The sequence below is a fragment of the Dipodomys merriami genome, unplaced genomic scaffold, assembly GCF_024711535.1.
Source record: "Dipodomys merriami isolate MVZ:Mamm:240054 unplaced genomic scaffold, mDipMer1.0.p SCAF_36, whole genome shotgun sequence".
NCBI lineage: Eukaryota > Metazoa > Chordata > Mammalia > Rodentia > Heteromyidae > Dipodomys > Dipodomys merriami.
In genome coordinates this window covers 1,393,969-1,409,999 of record NW_027205159.1, presented here as the reverse complement: position 1 = coordinate 1,409,999, position 16,031 = coordinate 1,393,969, and the positions used below count along the sequence as shown (strand labels likewise).

At 37.7% G+C, this 16,031-nt stretch overlaps 2 protein-coding genes across 10 annotated transcripts in view; one reads left to right on the top strand and one right to left on the bottom strand.

The window, feature by feature from the left end:
* The window catches only part of CUNH2orf15 (chromosome unknown C2orf15 homolog), a 41,169-nt gene extending 25,358 nt beyond the window's left edge, over positions 1-15,811 (bottom strand). Inside the window, exon 1 of the mRNA XM_069988516.1 lies at positions 15,734-15,811. The gene's annotated coding sequence lies outside the window, so the exon portion shown is untranslated. The remainder of the gene's footprint in view (positions 1-15,733) is intronic.
* The window catches only part of Tsga10 (testis specific 10), a 113,626-nt gene that overhangs the window by 21,790 nt on the left and 75,805 nt on the right, over positions 1-16,031 (top strand). For 7 of the 9 annotated variants that reach the window (XM_069988514.1, XM_069988511.1, XM_069988505.1 and 4 more), the window contains 7 exons: positions 1,409-1,624; positions 5,341-5,406; positions 6,738-6,905; positions 7,450-7,608; positions 13,078-13,248; positions 13,343-13,420; positions 15,755-15,906. In XM_069988514.1, the coding sequence (XP_069844615.1) occupies positions 6,855-6,905; positions 7,450-7,608; positions 13,078-13,248; positions 13,343-13,420; positions 15,755-15,906 (611 nt within the window). In that variant the 5' untranslated portion in view covers positions 1,409-1,624; positions 5,341-5,406; positions 6,738-6,854. Of the gene's footprint in view, positions 1-1,408; positions 1,625-5,340; positions 5,407-6,737; positions 6,906-7,449; positions 7,609-13,077; positions 13,249-13,342; positions 13,421-15,754; positions 15,907-16,031 lie in introns of those variants that run through there. The other 2 variants (XM_069988510.1, XM_069988509.1) reach the window with 2 other exon arrangements.

Sequence of the window (16,031 nt, the reverse complement as noted above, 5' to 3'; positions counted from 1 at the left end):
TCATTCTAGGAAGTGTCTCAAGTGGTAGAGCACTGATCTTGAGCAAAAAAGGCAAGTGCAGTTTGAGGCCCTGAATTCAAGCCCCAGTACCAGCATAACTTCTCCCCCCAAACAAAAACCCTCAAAGAAAATTTAATTCTAAAGAACTTTAATGTCATTTAATTACAGAACTCTGGTTTCTTTTTTTCTTTATTTGTCACTCAGGAGGCTTGAACTCATGGCCTGGGCATGTCCCTTAGCTTCTTTTGCTTGAGGCTAGTACTCTACCACTTGAACCACAGCACCATTTCTGGATTTTTCTGCATATGTGTTACTGAGGAATCAAACTTAGGGCTTCATGCATGGTAGGCAAGCACTCTGCTACTAAGCCATATTTCCAGCCCAGAGCTGTGGTTTCTTTATAGGAGATATTATTTGGCTATTGAGTAGTTTGGTTAAAAAATAATAGTACTTTCCCCTGATACTGGGGATTGAAATCAGGGCCTCTTGCTTGCCAAAGGCTCTTCCACTTGAGCCACAACCTCAGCCCTTTTGCTTAGATAAAATCTAACTTTGCCTGGACTGGCCTTGAACTTATGGTCCTATTGTTTCTGCCTCTCATACAGGTAGGCACATACAGGTATGTGCCACCACAGTTGACTTTATAGTGAGTGTGCATGCGTGTGTGTGTGTGTGTGTGTGTGTGTGTGTGCGCACGTGCACGTGCTCGTGTGCATACGCTTGTCTTGGGGCTTGAACTTGGGGCCTGAGTGCTGTCCCTGATATTTTTTTTTAACTGTATTTTTTTTGTCTTTTCTTTTTTGGTACTGGGGATCGAACCCAGTACGTTGCACTTGCTAGGCAAGCGCTTTGCCACTGAGCTACATCCCAGCCCTGTCCCTGATATTTTTTACTCAAGGCTCGTGCTCTACTAGTTGAACTATAGCTCCATTTCTTGCTTTTTGGTGTTTAATCAGAAATAAGAGTCACTTGGACTTTCTAACTGGGTTGGTATTGAACTGCATTCTTCATATCTCAGCTTCCTGAGTAGGTAGAATTATAGGTATGCGCCACTTGTGCCCAGCTCTTTTATTTTTATTTATTTCATTTTAATAAATTGGAAATTGTCTATACATTTTCTAAAATTTGAAGGTTGGGGATGTGACTCAGTTTTAGAATGCTTGACTACCATGCTCTTGAATCAATACCTAATGCCACAATAAATAAATTCTTTTAAATACTCAATTTTTTTCAGATACATAATGTATTCTCGGTACAGAATTCAGAAGGTACAAAAAATTATGTGGTAAGGTCGCCTTTCCGGAGAAGCAAAAAATCTCCCTTTCTGACACCAGCCACCTAGTAGTTCTCCTCAAAAGGAAGCTAAGGAAATATTTTAAAGTGATTATTTTCTTTTCAATGATAACAGATTGAAGATCTCAAACAGACAAATCATGACTTGGAAGAATATGTTAGGAAACTCTTGGATAGTAAGGCGGTGGTAAGCAGTCAAGTAGACGATTTAACCAACCACAATGAGCATCTTTGTAATGAATTAATTAAAATCGACCAACTAGCAGAGCAACTAGAAAAAGAGAAATTTTTTGTGGTGGATTCCGCCAACAAAGAACTTGAAGAAGCAAAGGTACTAAACTTATCACTAAAAAAAAAAGTTTTATATCTGTAATAATTTGGTTGCCATTTGAAGTTGTTTAGGTTTTACATAACTAAAATCTATACTAAGGGTTGAATTATATTTATCACATTTTATTTCTTTTCTTTTCTTTTTTTTTGGTGGTCATGGGGTTTGAACTCTGGGCATGGGTACTTTCCCTGAGGTCTTCAGCTTAAGGTTAGTGCTCCACCACTTGAGCAGCAGCACCACTTCTGGTTTTTGAGTGATTTATTGGAGATAAGAGTCTCAAGGGACTTTCCTGCCTGAGCTGGTTTTGAACTGTGATCCTTAGATCTCAGCCTCCTGAGTAGCTAGGATTACCGGTGTGAGCCACTGGCTCCCAGCCTCACATTTTATTTCTTTAAAGATTTTTTTTCTGGGAAGTTTTCTAAATATGCTAAAGACTTTTAAAGCAACAGCAGTGTTCTGTAAATAGAATGTTAGCCCTCTCCCCAATTCTCTCTTTAGATATTTACAAACAGGTTTATTTCCATCTTTTATTATTTTCATGCACATAATTTCATACTTTTTGTGGTAGGTCTCTGCCACTTAAAGCCATATGTCCAGCCCATTTTTGCTTTAGTTATTTTTCAGGAAAGGTCTCATTTTTGTTTGAGGCTGGTCTCAGACCTTGATTCTCCTATATTTGAGAGCATATAGTTCGTTTCACAGGCACATAACATTTTGTTTGTCTTAATGGTTGAGCTTGAGTCTTTCTTTTTGCCCAGCTGGCCTCTAACTATGATCCTCCTGATTTCTACTTCCTGAGTAGCTAGGGTTACAAGCATGAACCACTGTACCTGGCTGTATTTCATACTTTAAAGTTTTCTTGTTTCTTTTTACTAAAATTTCATACTTTAAAGTTTTCTTAATTTCTTTTTACTAAAATTTAAAGTTTTTTTTAAATTAGTCATGGGACTTGAACTCAGGGCCTGGGTGCTGTCCCTGAGCTCTTTTGTGCAGGCTAGTGCTCTACCACTTTGAGTTTGTAAGAGTGCTTGCTTAGCATACCCTATTCTTTTAGTTCAATTCCCAGGGCCACACATAATGATGATATATTTTATTCCACATAGTATAGTGCAGAAAATTACATCTTACCACAATCACATCTGCTCTGTCTATACATTATCTGCTGTTTATATACTACTGAGTATTTTTTATCTGTATCTAGGAAATGTGTGCATGTAATGTGCTTTCCACCTCTCCTCTCTCTCTCTCCCTCCCTCCTTCCCTCCCTCCCTCCCTCTCTCCCTCCTTTCCTCCCTTCCTCTCTGTTTCTCTTTCTTTTCTCTCTTTCTCTTCACTCTACCACTTAAGTCACAACTCCACTTCTGGCTTTTTTTTTTTTGCTAGTTAACTGAAGGTAATAGTCTCAAGGGCTTTCCTGCCCAGACTGGGTTCAAACCATGATCCTCAGATCTCAGTCTCCTGAGTAGCTAGGATTACAAGTGTGAACCACTGGCTCCTGGCTCTATAAATTTAGAAAGTATCATGCTACATCCAGGCGCTGGTGGCACCTAGATACTCATGAGGCTGAGAGCTAAGGATCTCAGTTCAAAGCCAGCCGAGGCAGGAAAGTCCATGAGACTCTTATCTCCAATTAACCACCAGAAAACCAGAAGTGGTACTATGGCTCAAATAGTAGAGTGCTTGCCTTGAGCTGAAAAGCTGAGGGACAGCACCTAGGCCCAGAGTTCAAGCCCCATGACTACAAAAAAACAAAAACAAAAACACAAAACTATCATGCTAGATATGGAAATCTTTGCACAGTATCTGTACTAGACCCATGTCTAAAAAATATAATTATTAAGCTGTTATACAGAGGGGTCCTTTTTTTTTTTTTTTTTTTTTTTTTTTGGTCATAGGGCTTGAACTCTCGGCCTAGGCGCTGTCCCTGAGCTCTTCAGCTCAAGGCGACCATTCTACCACTTGAGCCACAGTACCACTTCTGGTTTTCTGGTGGTTATATAAGAGTCTCATGTACTTTCCTGCCCGGGCTGGCTTTGAACTGAAATCCTCAGATCTCAGCCTTCTGAGTAGCTAGGATTACAGGTGTGCGCCATGGGTGCCTGGCGAGAGGGGTCCTTTCATAAGTCAGGTAATAAGTTCATTTGTTTTTTCGGACAATGTCACTCCTTCCTTCACTCGCCTCCCCAGGTTCCTGCTCATATCCCTGCCAACATGAAAGGAAAAAAACCCAAAGCAAAACAAACACTACCAACAGTGACAACAAAAAATTCATGGTTCTACTTTCTAGAGTTCATTTCCATAAATAGTATTTTAAATGTTTAGAAAAGCTATACCTTTGGGTTCCTCAACCCATGTCTTTTTAAAAAATGTCTTCATAGTAGTGTAAATTAACATTGAATACGAATAATTCAAAGCTATACATAGTTTATTTAAACTGTAAGTTATGTTCCAAACAATAAAACTCCTTTCTATTTTTAAGAACTTAACTGTGACTGCCAGAGAAATCTTAGAAGAGAACTTTGGAATAAACAATAAAGAAAAAGTAAATTTGTGGGTCTAGCTTAGTGGTCTGTTGCTTGCCTAGCATGGGTAAGGTTGTGGGTTTGATCCTTAGTATAGCAGCAAAAATAAATAAATAAATAAAATAAAGTGATAATCCTAGAAAGTTCAATTTTAAAACATTATTGGCAAGACCATAATAAATCTTAGTTTAGAATAATGAGAGAGGGCTGGGAAGTTGGCTCAGTGGTAGAGTGCTTGCCTTGCATGCATGAGGCCCTGGGTTCGATTCCTCAGCACCACATAAGCAAATAGAATAATGAGAGAAAAATTAATGAATTTAAAAATATATTCATTGAATTTAAAAATACTTTTAACAAAAACTGTTTAGCAAAAAGCCTTCTTGCCTTGTTCTTTAGGAATATACAATGAAACATAAGATAAATATATTTATATAACTATGGGTAACTATGGTACTGGGTTATTTATAATAGTGATACAAAAAGTATGTTGTGGGTGGAATAGAATTAAGTTGTTACAATACTCTTGAGTAGAAAGCATGTTCTTCCAAATGAGCCATTTGGGAAAACTTCTATTCAAGTCATTTTTTAATAGCTTCTTTATTGGCATCTTTAGAAATATAATTAGTATTAACATTTGGTCCAATGTATGAGAAACGATTTTGTAGAGATTTTATGTACAATACTGGATAAAGAAACTGCCGTATTTTATCCTAAGTTCTTTTATCATCAAAGCATAAAGCAGATTACCTTTTCTTTAATATACAGCCTTCATGTTTTGTTTGGTTTGTTTGTTTTACCAGTACTGGAGCTTGAACTCAGGACCTGTCCTCTGCTCCTTAGCTTTTTTACTCAAGGCTGGCACTCTTATCATTTGAGTCACACTAACACTTCTAGCTTTCTGCTGGTTAATCAGAGATAAGAATCTCACAGACTTTCCTACCTGAACTGGCTTCGAACCTTGATCTCAGATCTCCTCAGATCTCAGCCTCCTGCTAGGATTACAGACATGTGCCACTGGTGGCTGGTTCTTTTGAGTTATTACTTTGTATTGACAGTAATTGTATTTGATGGTATAGAATTTATATACTATAAGCCTTCATGTTTTTATTGTCAAATGGATTCTTTCTTTTTTGATGCTTTTTCCAATTAAACTGAAGCATATTTAAATAACAAAAACTAATTCTCATTTTTCAGATTGAAATCATTTGCCAGCAAAATAATATAACAGTATTAGAAGATACAATAAAAAGGCTTAGATCTGTAAGTACATTTTCCATAAAATATAAGTTAAGTAATCACTTTTTACTCAGCCACAAAAAATGAATATGCATGTTTACACCCTCATTGCTTTCATATGTTTTTCTTTCTTTCTTTTTTTTTTTTTTGGGTCTGGTCGTGGGGCCTGAACTCTGGGCCTGGGCGCTGTCCCTCAGCTCTTCAGCTCAAAGCTAGGGCTCTACCACTTGAGCCACAGCGCCACTTCCGGCTTTTTTCTTTTTGCTTATGTGGTGCTGAGGAATGGAACTCAGGGCCTCATGCATGCAAGGCAAGCGCTCTACCACTGAGCCACCTTCCCAGCCCCGCTTTCATATGTTTTATTTATTTAACAATGTGGAATGAAAACTCTTCTATTTAAACATTTTAATCTTATCATTTAAACAATCTGTCAGAAAGCATGTAATTTTCCTCCTATAAAGTATTTGCATAATAAATATAGCAAAATGGTTTAAAACATATTAAAGTGAATTGGAGTTCACAAGAATGCACTTGAAAATATGAAATATCTAGGATCCAATTAAATTCATTTGACCAATTATTGAACAAAATAATTTAGAGATTATTAATATTATTTCAGGGCTGGGCATGGCACAAGTGATAGAATGCTTGTATAACAAGTGAATTTAGTTGTGGTGTGTGCCATGTGTGTGCAGGTGTACTTATGTGTGTTTGAACTCAGGGCCTCACAATATCACTTGGCTTTATACTCATGGCTAGGGCATTTTACCATTTGAACCATGCCTGTAGTTTCAGCTTTTTCCTAAAAAATAATTTAGAAAACTTTTTTCTTAGAGATAGGGTTTCTCAGATTTGTCTATCTGGGCCAGTTCCAAGCCTCAAGACTCAGATCTCAGCCTCGTGAGTAGCTAGGATTATAGACATGAACCCCTAGCACCCAGTTTAGGAGGGCTACTTTTAGTCAAATTTAAACATTCAGGAATAATGAAAAAAACTATTTTTATAAAACTATTACTGAATATTTGTATTTGTAAAATACCAAATTTAATACTTTTAAAGGTCCTCTTTGTTTTCATTTAGAAAAAAATACTGTGGGGCAGGGAAGGTGGCTTAGTGGTAGAGTGCTTGCCTTGCATGCATGAGGCCCTGGGTTCGATTCCTCAGCACCACATAAACAGAAAAAGCCAGAAGTGGCGCTGTGGCTCAAGTGGTAGAGAGCTCGCCTTGAGCTGAAGAGCTGAGGGACAGCGCCTAGGTCCAGAGTTCAGGTCCATGACCGGCAAAAAAATAAAAAAATAAAAAAAAATACTGTATTTTCATAGAAATAATGACCTAATTTTTTCCTCTTTGAAAAGATAATTTTAGAGACTGAAAAAGCACAAAATAAATCTCCTTCTAGACTTGATTCCTTTGTCAAGACTTTAGAAGCAGACAAAGATTACTATAAAAGTGAAGCTCAAAATTTGAGGAAAATGATCAGAAGTAGATCAAAAAGTCCAAGACGTCCATCTCCATCTTCCCGGGTAGGTTTGGAAACTGAAAAGTATTTTATTTTATTTATTTTATTTTTTTTAATTTTATTTTATTTTATTTGTGAACATACTGTACAGAGGAGTTACAATTACATGGGCAGGATAATGCGTACATTTCTTACCAAGCATTGCAGCCTCCTCCTTTGTTTACCCTTCACATCCCTGAAAAGTATTTTAGAATTTGTTGCTTAAGCATTGACTTTTATCCTTTGATTTACCTAATCTGGAAATTATTCATTTGTTTTGGCATGAATTGCTATGTTAATGAGTTTGAGAGACAAGAGGTCTCTTTGGTGACATAGTGGACAATATTCGTTCTTTATTCTCAGTATAATTTGCTGGGGAATATGAAAAATTTTGAACACTTTGGGATGCAAAGGAAGATTATAAAAGGAAGGTGATTTTCTTATTTATTCTATTTCCTTTGATTATATAGTCATAGTTAAGTAGAAATTGTATACAACTGTCAGTAGCAGCTTTTTATTAGTACCATATGTAAATGAAGAATTTCATATTTCTTAAATAATAATTGTAGGGTACAAACTGTGATGTCGATCTTTTGAAGAATACCACAAGAGATCGTGAAGAACTTAAATGCATGTTAGAAAAATATGAGCGGCATTTGGCAGAAATTCAGGGTAATGTCAAGGTTCTTACATCTGAGAGAGACAAGACCTTTCTTCTTTATGAACAGGTAACTTATTTTTAAGAGAACAATTAATAACAGCATTTACTTCTGAGAGTATGTAATTCTTCCTTAGATTTTATGAGTGCTTAAAACTGCCAGTTTACATTTACATTTGTTGTGAAGCTATATATGTAACTTTTTTATTTTTAATTTTTTAAAATTTTATTTATTTATTTTTTCAGTTGTGGGTCTTGAACTTAGAGCCTGGGTACTATCCCTGTGCTTTTTTTGCTCAAGGCTACCATTCTCACCATTTTGAGCCACAGTGACACTTTGGTTTCCTGCTGGTTAATTGGCAATAAGAGTCTCATGGACTTTCTTGCCCAGGCTAGCCTCGAACCATGATCTTCAGATCCTAGCCTCCTAAGTAGCTAGGATTATAGGTGTGAGCCACCAGCGCCTGGCTGTTTTTATTTTATTTTTTTGCATTACTGGGGATTGAACACAGGGTCTTGAGTTTGCTAGCCAAGTGTTCTACCTCTTGAGCCATATCCTTAGCCCTTTTGTTTTGTGTTTGGATTTTGAAATAGGGTCTTGCTGTCTTTGTCCTATTTAGTCTCAAACTCATGATCTTCCTGTCTCTACCGCCCAAGAGGCAAGGATTACAGGTAAGTGCCACTGCATCTGGCTGAGATTTTACTTTTTATAGTGGTACTGGATCAGACCCAGGGACTTGGACATGCTAATCAAGTACTCTACCACTGAGCTACATCCCTGTTCTTAAAATATTCTTAATGAAAAATAATATGGCTCTAATATAATATGTGCATGAGTACATACATATACATATACAAATAAGACATGGAAATTATTTCCATATTTATAAAAGGTCATATGCATACATAAAATTAGTCTTATTATTGAATAATAAGAATAATAATAAGAATGGTGGGGCCAGGTTGTGGTGGCACATACCTATAAACCCAGCTACTTGTGAGTCAGAGATTGGGAAGATAGTAATTTGGGACTAGCCCAGGCAAAATGTTAGTGAGACCCACATCTCAACATACAAACCATGTGTAGTAGTGCATGACTACATTCCCAGGTAGATAAACATAGAAAAGAGGATTGTGATCTGATACAGGCTCTGGGCAAAAATGTGAGAAAAATAACCAAAGCATAAAAGGACAGGGAGTTGTGCATGACTCAAGTGCTAGAGCACCTGCCTAACAATTGCAAGGCTTTGAATCCAAACCCTAGTACTGACACACACACACACACACAAAAAAAGATGGGACTGAAGCTGTAGGTCAGGGATAGAGTGCCTGCCTAGCATATGTGAGGTAGGTTTGATCCATAGCACCTTAAAAACAAAAAGAAAAGGAAAAAAAGTGTTACATGATATGGTATAATGAATTTGAGGTAAAAATACAAATCAGGATTCAAGGCTTTAAAATGCTTCTTAAGATTATTTCTTGAGCTACCTTTTAATTTGCTCAATTTTGAAGATTTAAATCACTTTGCAGTTGACCTTTACATTCTAGTTTAAAGTTCTATGAGTTTTATTGATCATATAAATGTTTACTCTTAAAATATTAAATATTAAATCATAGCATACTTTTAAAAAAAGTATCAAAGCTTTAGTGAATGATAGCTACTATGTGTTGGGCTTTAAGTTTACTACTCTAGAGGAACAGAAAAAAATGATAAGCAGACCTTATTTCTTTTGTTTCTAAGCACACTCATAGTAGATTTCTAAAAATCTGCAATGTAGTTGGAGAGATAGATTTTTTGCTAATAGAGGATAAGTGGTTTAAAAGATTTTGTAAGATTTAAAAGAAGAGAGAATTATTATGTTCAAGGAAATCTTTGCTGGAAGATGTAGGATATGAGCTCTGAACAAATGGGGCTTCTGTTTCTTAAAAGGGGCAAGGAGGGAAGTGGCGCTGTGGCTCAAGTGGTAGAGTGCTAGCCTTGAGCCGAAGAGCTGAGGGACAGCGCTCAGGCCTAGAGTTCAAGCCCCATGACCAAAAAAAAAGGGGGCGGGGAGAGGCCCCTTACCTATTCCATAGGTAAAGCTTTAGATTAGATTGCATGTGTCAGTGGAGCTGAATAATTTTCAAGCAACAGCTCTAGTAATAAGAATATTCAGCTGTTGCAACTATAAGAATCTCTGTTGCAGCTATTCAGCTCTGTTGAGAGTGAAAATAGCCAGAACCCATGAGCTTTGACTGTGTTATAGTCAAACAATATGGACATGAAATTCAAATTTCATATTATTTTTACTATTAGGAAAAATTGCTCTTCATTTTTCTCAGCTTTTTTTTTTTTTCAGTCGTGGGGCCTGAACTCTGGGCCTGGGCACTGTCCCTCAGCTCTTCAGCTCAAGGCTAGTGCTCTATCACTAGAGCCACAGTGCCACTTCTTCCGGCCTTTTCTGCTTATGGTGCTGAGGAATCAAACCCAGGGCCTCATGCATGCAAGGCAAGCACTCTACCACTGAGCCACCTTCCCAGCCCCTTTCTCAGCTATTTTAAAGGTCAAAAATATTCTTGGCTTAACCATCTACAAAACTGTAAATCTACAATAAGACCCATTTTATTTTATTTATTTTTTTAAACTTTTTTATTATTTTTATCTTTAAGTAGTTGTACAAAGAAGTTCCCATTCTATGAAACAGTATACGAATACAAGGTGAATAAGACCCATTTTAAATATAGATCTTAGGTAGAGCTATAAGACTGTGCTAGCCAGGTACTGGGTGGCTCACGCTTGTAATCCTAGCTACTCAAGAGGCTGAGATCTGAGGATCACAGTTCAAAGCCAGCCCGGGCAGGAAACTCTGTGAGACTTTTACTCCAGTAAACCACTCGAAAACCAGAAGTGGTGCTGTGGCTCAAGCGGTAGAGTTCTCGCCTTGAGCTGAAGAGTGCAGGGAAAGCGCTCAGGCTCAGAGTTCAAGTCCCATGACCGACCAAAAAAAAAAAATCTGTGCTAGTTGTGAGCTCGATATAGTTAGCTAACTCTGGACTTCAATAGTAGGGGCTATTCATTAAACAAATTAGGGTTTTTTTGCTTTTTATATTTTGTGCTGGGCCCAGGTTGGACTTCAATAGTAAGGGCTGTTTGTGAAACGAATTAGGGTTTTATGCTTTTTAACTTTTGTTTCAGAACCAGGATGGCAACTCAGTGCCTTATGCTCTGTTTTAACTTTGCACTCACAACTAAAGCTCTACCACTTGAGCCATCCCTCTGATTAATTAGAGATAGAATCTCTCAGCCTTGTTTGCCCAGGTTAGCTAGAACCATGATCCTTGGATCTCAGCCTCCTCAATATCTAGGATTACAGGCATGAGCCATTCGTGCCTTGTTATATTTTGTTTTTTAAGCAATGAACAATTTATTATTTTTTAAAAGCAGGAGAAATATGGTCGAATTAGCATTTTCTCCAGTTTATCCTGGTGGCAATCTTATCTTTCATGTGATTTTTCCATATTATAATAGTAATATTTCTCCTTCAAGAGAAGTAGAGAAGGGAAAGACTTCTCTACTGTGGAATGAGGCATTGAGGGATTATGCAAGGGTACTATCCATGGAAATAAGTAAGGAAACTGATAGAAAAGAAGTTAGGGAAGACAACACAAATTTTTTTTTAGGAAGGAGGGAAGGACAAATGAACATAACTGAGTGATTGAGAAAATAAGAGGATAAATGAGAAAGTCATTGGTAGGTTGAGGAAAAGTTGTGAGTTTGGTTTCTCAAAGAGTAGAGTGATGGTAGTGCAATCAGGTAATAATTGCTGTTAGAAATGTGGGACTAGAGTAACACAAAGCCAGACTCTAAACAAGTAGCTTTCTTTATTTTTATTATGTTTAAATAGTTGTGAGTTTTAATTTGTGAGTACAAGACACGTTGATCAATGTTACTTCTTCAATTGTTCCTCCTCTTTTATTGTTCTCCCACATCCAACCCTACCCATTAACCTTAGTACCTGGTTCCATGCTCAGATATGTACATTGAATATTATAACCAAATATGTAAGAGATAAGATGGAAGGAGTGCACAATGATATTATTAGCTCAAGGGAGAAAGGAATTTCAAGAAGGGTTCAGTGGAAAACATTGTTAGATGTTACCAAAATGCCAAGGAAATTAAGAATTGATAAAAGGCCAACATATTTGATTAACTTTTTTGTTGAAATTCTTCAAAATGGTGGTGGTAGTGGATCCAGGTTACACTGAATTAAGAAGGTATGCATTGTTCAGTTGGCATTTAAAAGAAGGCAGTATTAAAAGAAGGGTTTTCAACATAAGGGAGCTCTGTGCATGACGGAAGGTATGGTAGGAGCCTGGAGTTCAGGAGCAGAGGCAGTAGAGAGGTCACTATTCATGGAAAGTTAGGGAGATTTTAGAAGACAATTAAATGTCTGTGGTTTTGGTGAAGTTTTCATTAGAATACTGGGAAATAATATATTCCTCTGAAGCTTGGAGACTAGCTGAAGCAAAACCGAGATGAAGGGCTGGGAAGGTGGCTCAGTGGTAGAGCGCTTGCCTTGCATGCATGAGGTCCTGGGTTCGATTCCTCAGCACCACGTAAGCAGAAAAAATAAGCCAGAAGTGGTGCTATGGCTCAAGTGGTAGCACATTAGCCTTGAGCTGAAGAACTGAGGGACAGCGCCCAGGCCCAGAGTTCAGGCCCCACGACCGGATCACCCCCCCCCCCAAAAAAAAAAAAAAACCTGAGATCAAGGGAGGAGAATTATGTAGCAAAGTAGAATACCATGCCATGTACAAACAAACAGTAGACCTGAGGAATCCTTGAACAAAGTGTACAGTGTTAGACTATCAGTAAGGACTAGTGGGCCTTTCTTATCAGGAAAAAGTTTCCAGTTTATAAAAACAGCATATATACTTAAATAGAGAACATAGATATATAGTAATGTTAATTAAACGACTATTCTGAGTTGAAATAAAATTTATGCCACAAAATGGATAGATGGAGTTCATCAATATTTCTTAGCAAAACATTCCCTGTTGCAGTGATTTCCTTCTAATTAAGCAAAGCTTACCAAAGAAGCTAATAAAGAAAACTTTTATTTAAATATATTGATTTAGTCTGGTGTGGTAATGTACTTCTGTAATCCTAGTACTTGAGTTAGGAGGATAACGAGTTTGAGGCCAGTGTGTGCTACATTGCGAGACCTTGTCTTAAAAATAAAAAGCTAGGTGCTGAGAACGTGGCTCAGTGTAGAGTGCTTGTCTTGCATGCATGAGGCCCTGGGTTCAATTCCTCAGCACCACATAAACAGAAAAAGCCGGAAGTGGCGCTGTGGCTCAAGTGGTAGAGCGCTAGCCTTGAGCCGAAGAGCTGAGGGACAGCACCCAGAGTTCAGCCCCCACGACCGACAAAAAAAAAAAAAAAATGGGATGAATTTGATAAAAGCACATTACATATGCATGTTATAAAAATCAGAATGAAACCCATTTGTACAATTTATGCTAATAAAATTTTAAACCCTGTGTCTTGAAATTATAGGCACAAGAAGAAATTGCCAGACTTCGGCGAGAAATGATGAAAACCTGTAAATCTCCTAAATCAACAACAGCTCATGCTATTCTTCGACGAGTGGAAACGGAGAGAGATGTAGCCTTTACTGATTTAAGAAGAATGACTACAGAGAGAGATAGTCTGAGGGAAAGGCTAAAGGTATGAAAGAATTTTATCTGTCACACCTTTTTTTTTAATGTGAAACATGCTGCCATGACACTGAAAGAACTGTATTTTGTTTTTCTTTAAATAGATTGCTCAAGAAACAGCATTTAATGAGAAGGCTCACTTGGAACAAAGGATAGAGGAGCTGGAGTGTACAGTTCATAACGTAAACATCACTTTTGGCTATAAACTCTCAATAACTTTTTCTCCCCTTTTTCTGTATTCAGAGAAATTCATTTTTCTATGATAGTGTTTTTATTCTTAAAACATTTAAGATGGCATTTATGCTTAATATTTCCTTCGAAAATGTAAGGTTTTTTGTGTGTTAGGTTGTGAAGTGTGTTCTTTTCTAGAAACCATTAAGATGATTCTCAGGGAGGGCTATTTTTTTAATTATTAATTTTTTTTGGTCAGTCGTAGGGTTTGAATTCTGGGTTTGGGCACTGTTCCTGAGCTCTTCAGCTCAAGGCAGATATTCTACTACTTGAGCCACAGCACCACTTCTGGTTTTCTGGTGGTTATTTGGAGATAAGAATCTCATGGACTTTCCTGCCTGGGCTGGCTTTGAACCACAATCCTCAGATCTCAGCCTCCGGAGAAGCTAGGATTACAGGTGTGAGCCACCAGCACCTGGCAAATTTTTAAAATTTTATTGCAAAGGTCATGTCCAGAGGGGTTGCAGTTATATAAGTCAGGTAATGAGTACATTTCCTTTTTCCCGCCTGCCTGCCTGCCTGCCTGCCTGCCTGCCTGCCTGCCTGCCTGCCTGCCTGCCTGCCTGCCTGCCTGCCTGCCTGCCTGCCTGCCTGCCTGCCTGCCTTCCTTCCTTCCTTCCTTCCTTCCTTCCTTCCTTCCTTCCTTCCTTCCTTCCTTCCTTCCTTCCTTCCTTCCTTCCTTCCTTCCTTCCTTCCTTCCTTCTCCATTCCACTCTTTTTCCCCTTCCTCATTCTTTTATTTGTCTTTTTCTCTTTGAAACTGACTATCTCTCTATAGCCCGGGTTACTTGAGATCTTGCCTTAACCTGTTTGCTGGGATTATCAGCATGTATCATGCAACACCTGATTCTTCTTTAATTAAAAAAAGTTTTGTTTTAGTCCTGGGGCTTGAACTCAGGGACAAAATGCTGTCCCTGAGCATTTTTGCTCAAGACAAGTACTTTTCCACTTGAACCATAAATCTACTTCCAGCTTAAAAAAAATAGTTTAGGGCTGGGAAGGTGGCTCAGTGGTAGAGCGCTTGCCTTGCATGCATGAGGCCCTGGGTTCGATTCCTCAGCACCACATAAGCAAAAAGCAAAAAGCTGGAAGTGACGCTGTGGCTCAAGTGGTAGAGCATTAGCCTTGGGCTGAAGAGCTGAGGGACAGGACCCAGACCCAGAGTTCAGGCCCATGACCGGACCAAAAAAAGAAAAAGTTTATTGGTGATAAGAGTCTAAGGGATTTTCCTGCCACATATGACTTCAAACCAGGTCTTCAGATCCTAACCTCCTGAGTAGCTAGGATTAGGATTACTGGGGGCCACTGGTGCCTGGCCCTTTAATATATTTTTTATTTGTTTATTTAAATTTTTTATTGAGATTAATAATTACATAAATTTCATAGTATGTAGGATAGTGGTACTTAGTTAAAGTCACAAGCTCTTTAATATTTTTAAAGTAACTTTCACCTCCCTATTTTGTTAAAGGTGATATTGCCAAATACGAAGATACCAAACATTTGAGATTCCATGAGAATATATATATATATATTATATATGTGTGTATATATATATTCATATATATATACACACACATATATATTTTTTGGCGGGGGGGTCCAGTTGTGGGACCTGAACTCTGGGCCCGGGCGCTGTCCCTCAGCTCTTCAGCTCAAGGCTAGTGCTTTACCATTTGAGCCACACCGCCACTTTTGGCTTTTTTCTTTTTGCTTATGTGGTGCTGAGGAATCGAACCCAGGGCCTCATGCATGCAAGGCAAGTGCTCTACCACTGAGCCACCTTCCCAGCCCCCATGAATATATATTTGAGATGTTATGACTATATAAATAGAATCAAGAGAATTTTGTTTCCTGTTGTCAGGTTGAATTACATGGACTTATAAACCTATTTATTGTATTTAGTTATAAGTGAAAAATGATAGAAGAAAACCAATTATTTTTATAATTCTACTTTATGTATAACTTATTAATGTTTGATAACAAGAAATCATTTGCAAATAGAATATTGTATATATAAATACTCAAAATGAACCAGAATGAAAAATGTAGACAAATATACTATTATAAACCTTTAGAAAAGCTGTGCAATAGCTTATTTTTGTCTCTATTCTGTTCTTACCCTTATTCTTGCATCCTCCTGCATCATTCATGTCTAACTTGATCATCTCGTTATTCACAATTTGCCAGAAACCACAGTTTGTACAGAGGGAATGTGTCTCTGAAGAAAGACTACTGAGGCTTTTTTAGTGATGGCAGTAACCTACCTTGTCATTCTACTTGTGTAGCTTGATGATGAACGTATGGAGCAAATGTCAAATATGACTTTGATGAAGGAAACCATAACCACTGTGGAAAAAGAAATGAAATCACTAGCAAGAAAAGCAATGGACACTGAAAGTGAACTTGGAAGACAAAAAGCAGAGAATAATTCTTTGAGGTAAACTAAATTACCGATAAATAACTAAGTTTACTGTAAGTTGTAGTTTTGCTTTTTGTAGTATTTTATTATTTGTTTTATTTCTGAGAGAATTATTAAGGAGTAGTTGTAGAAACTTCAACATA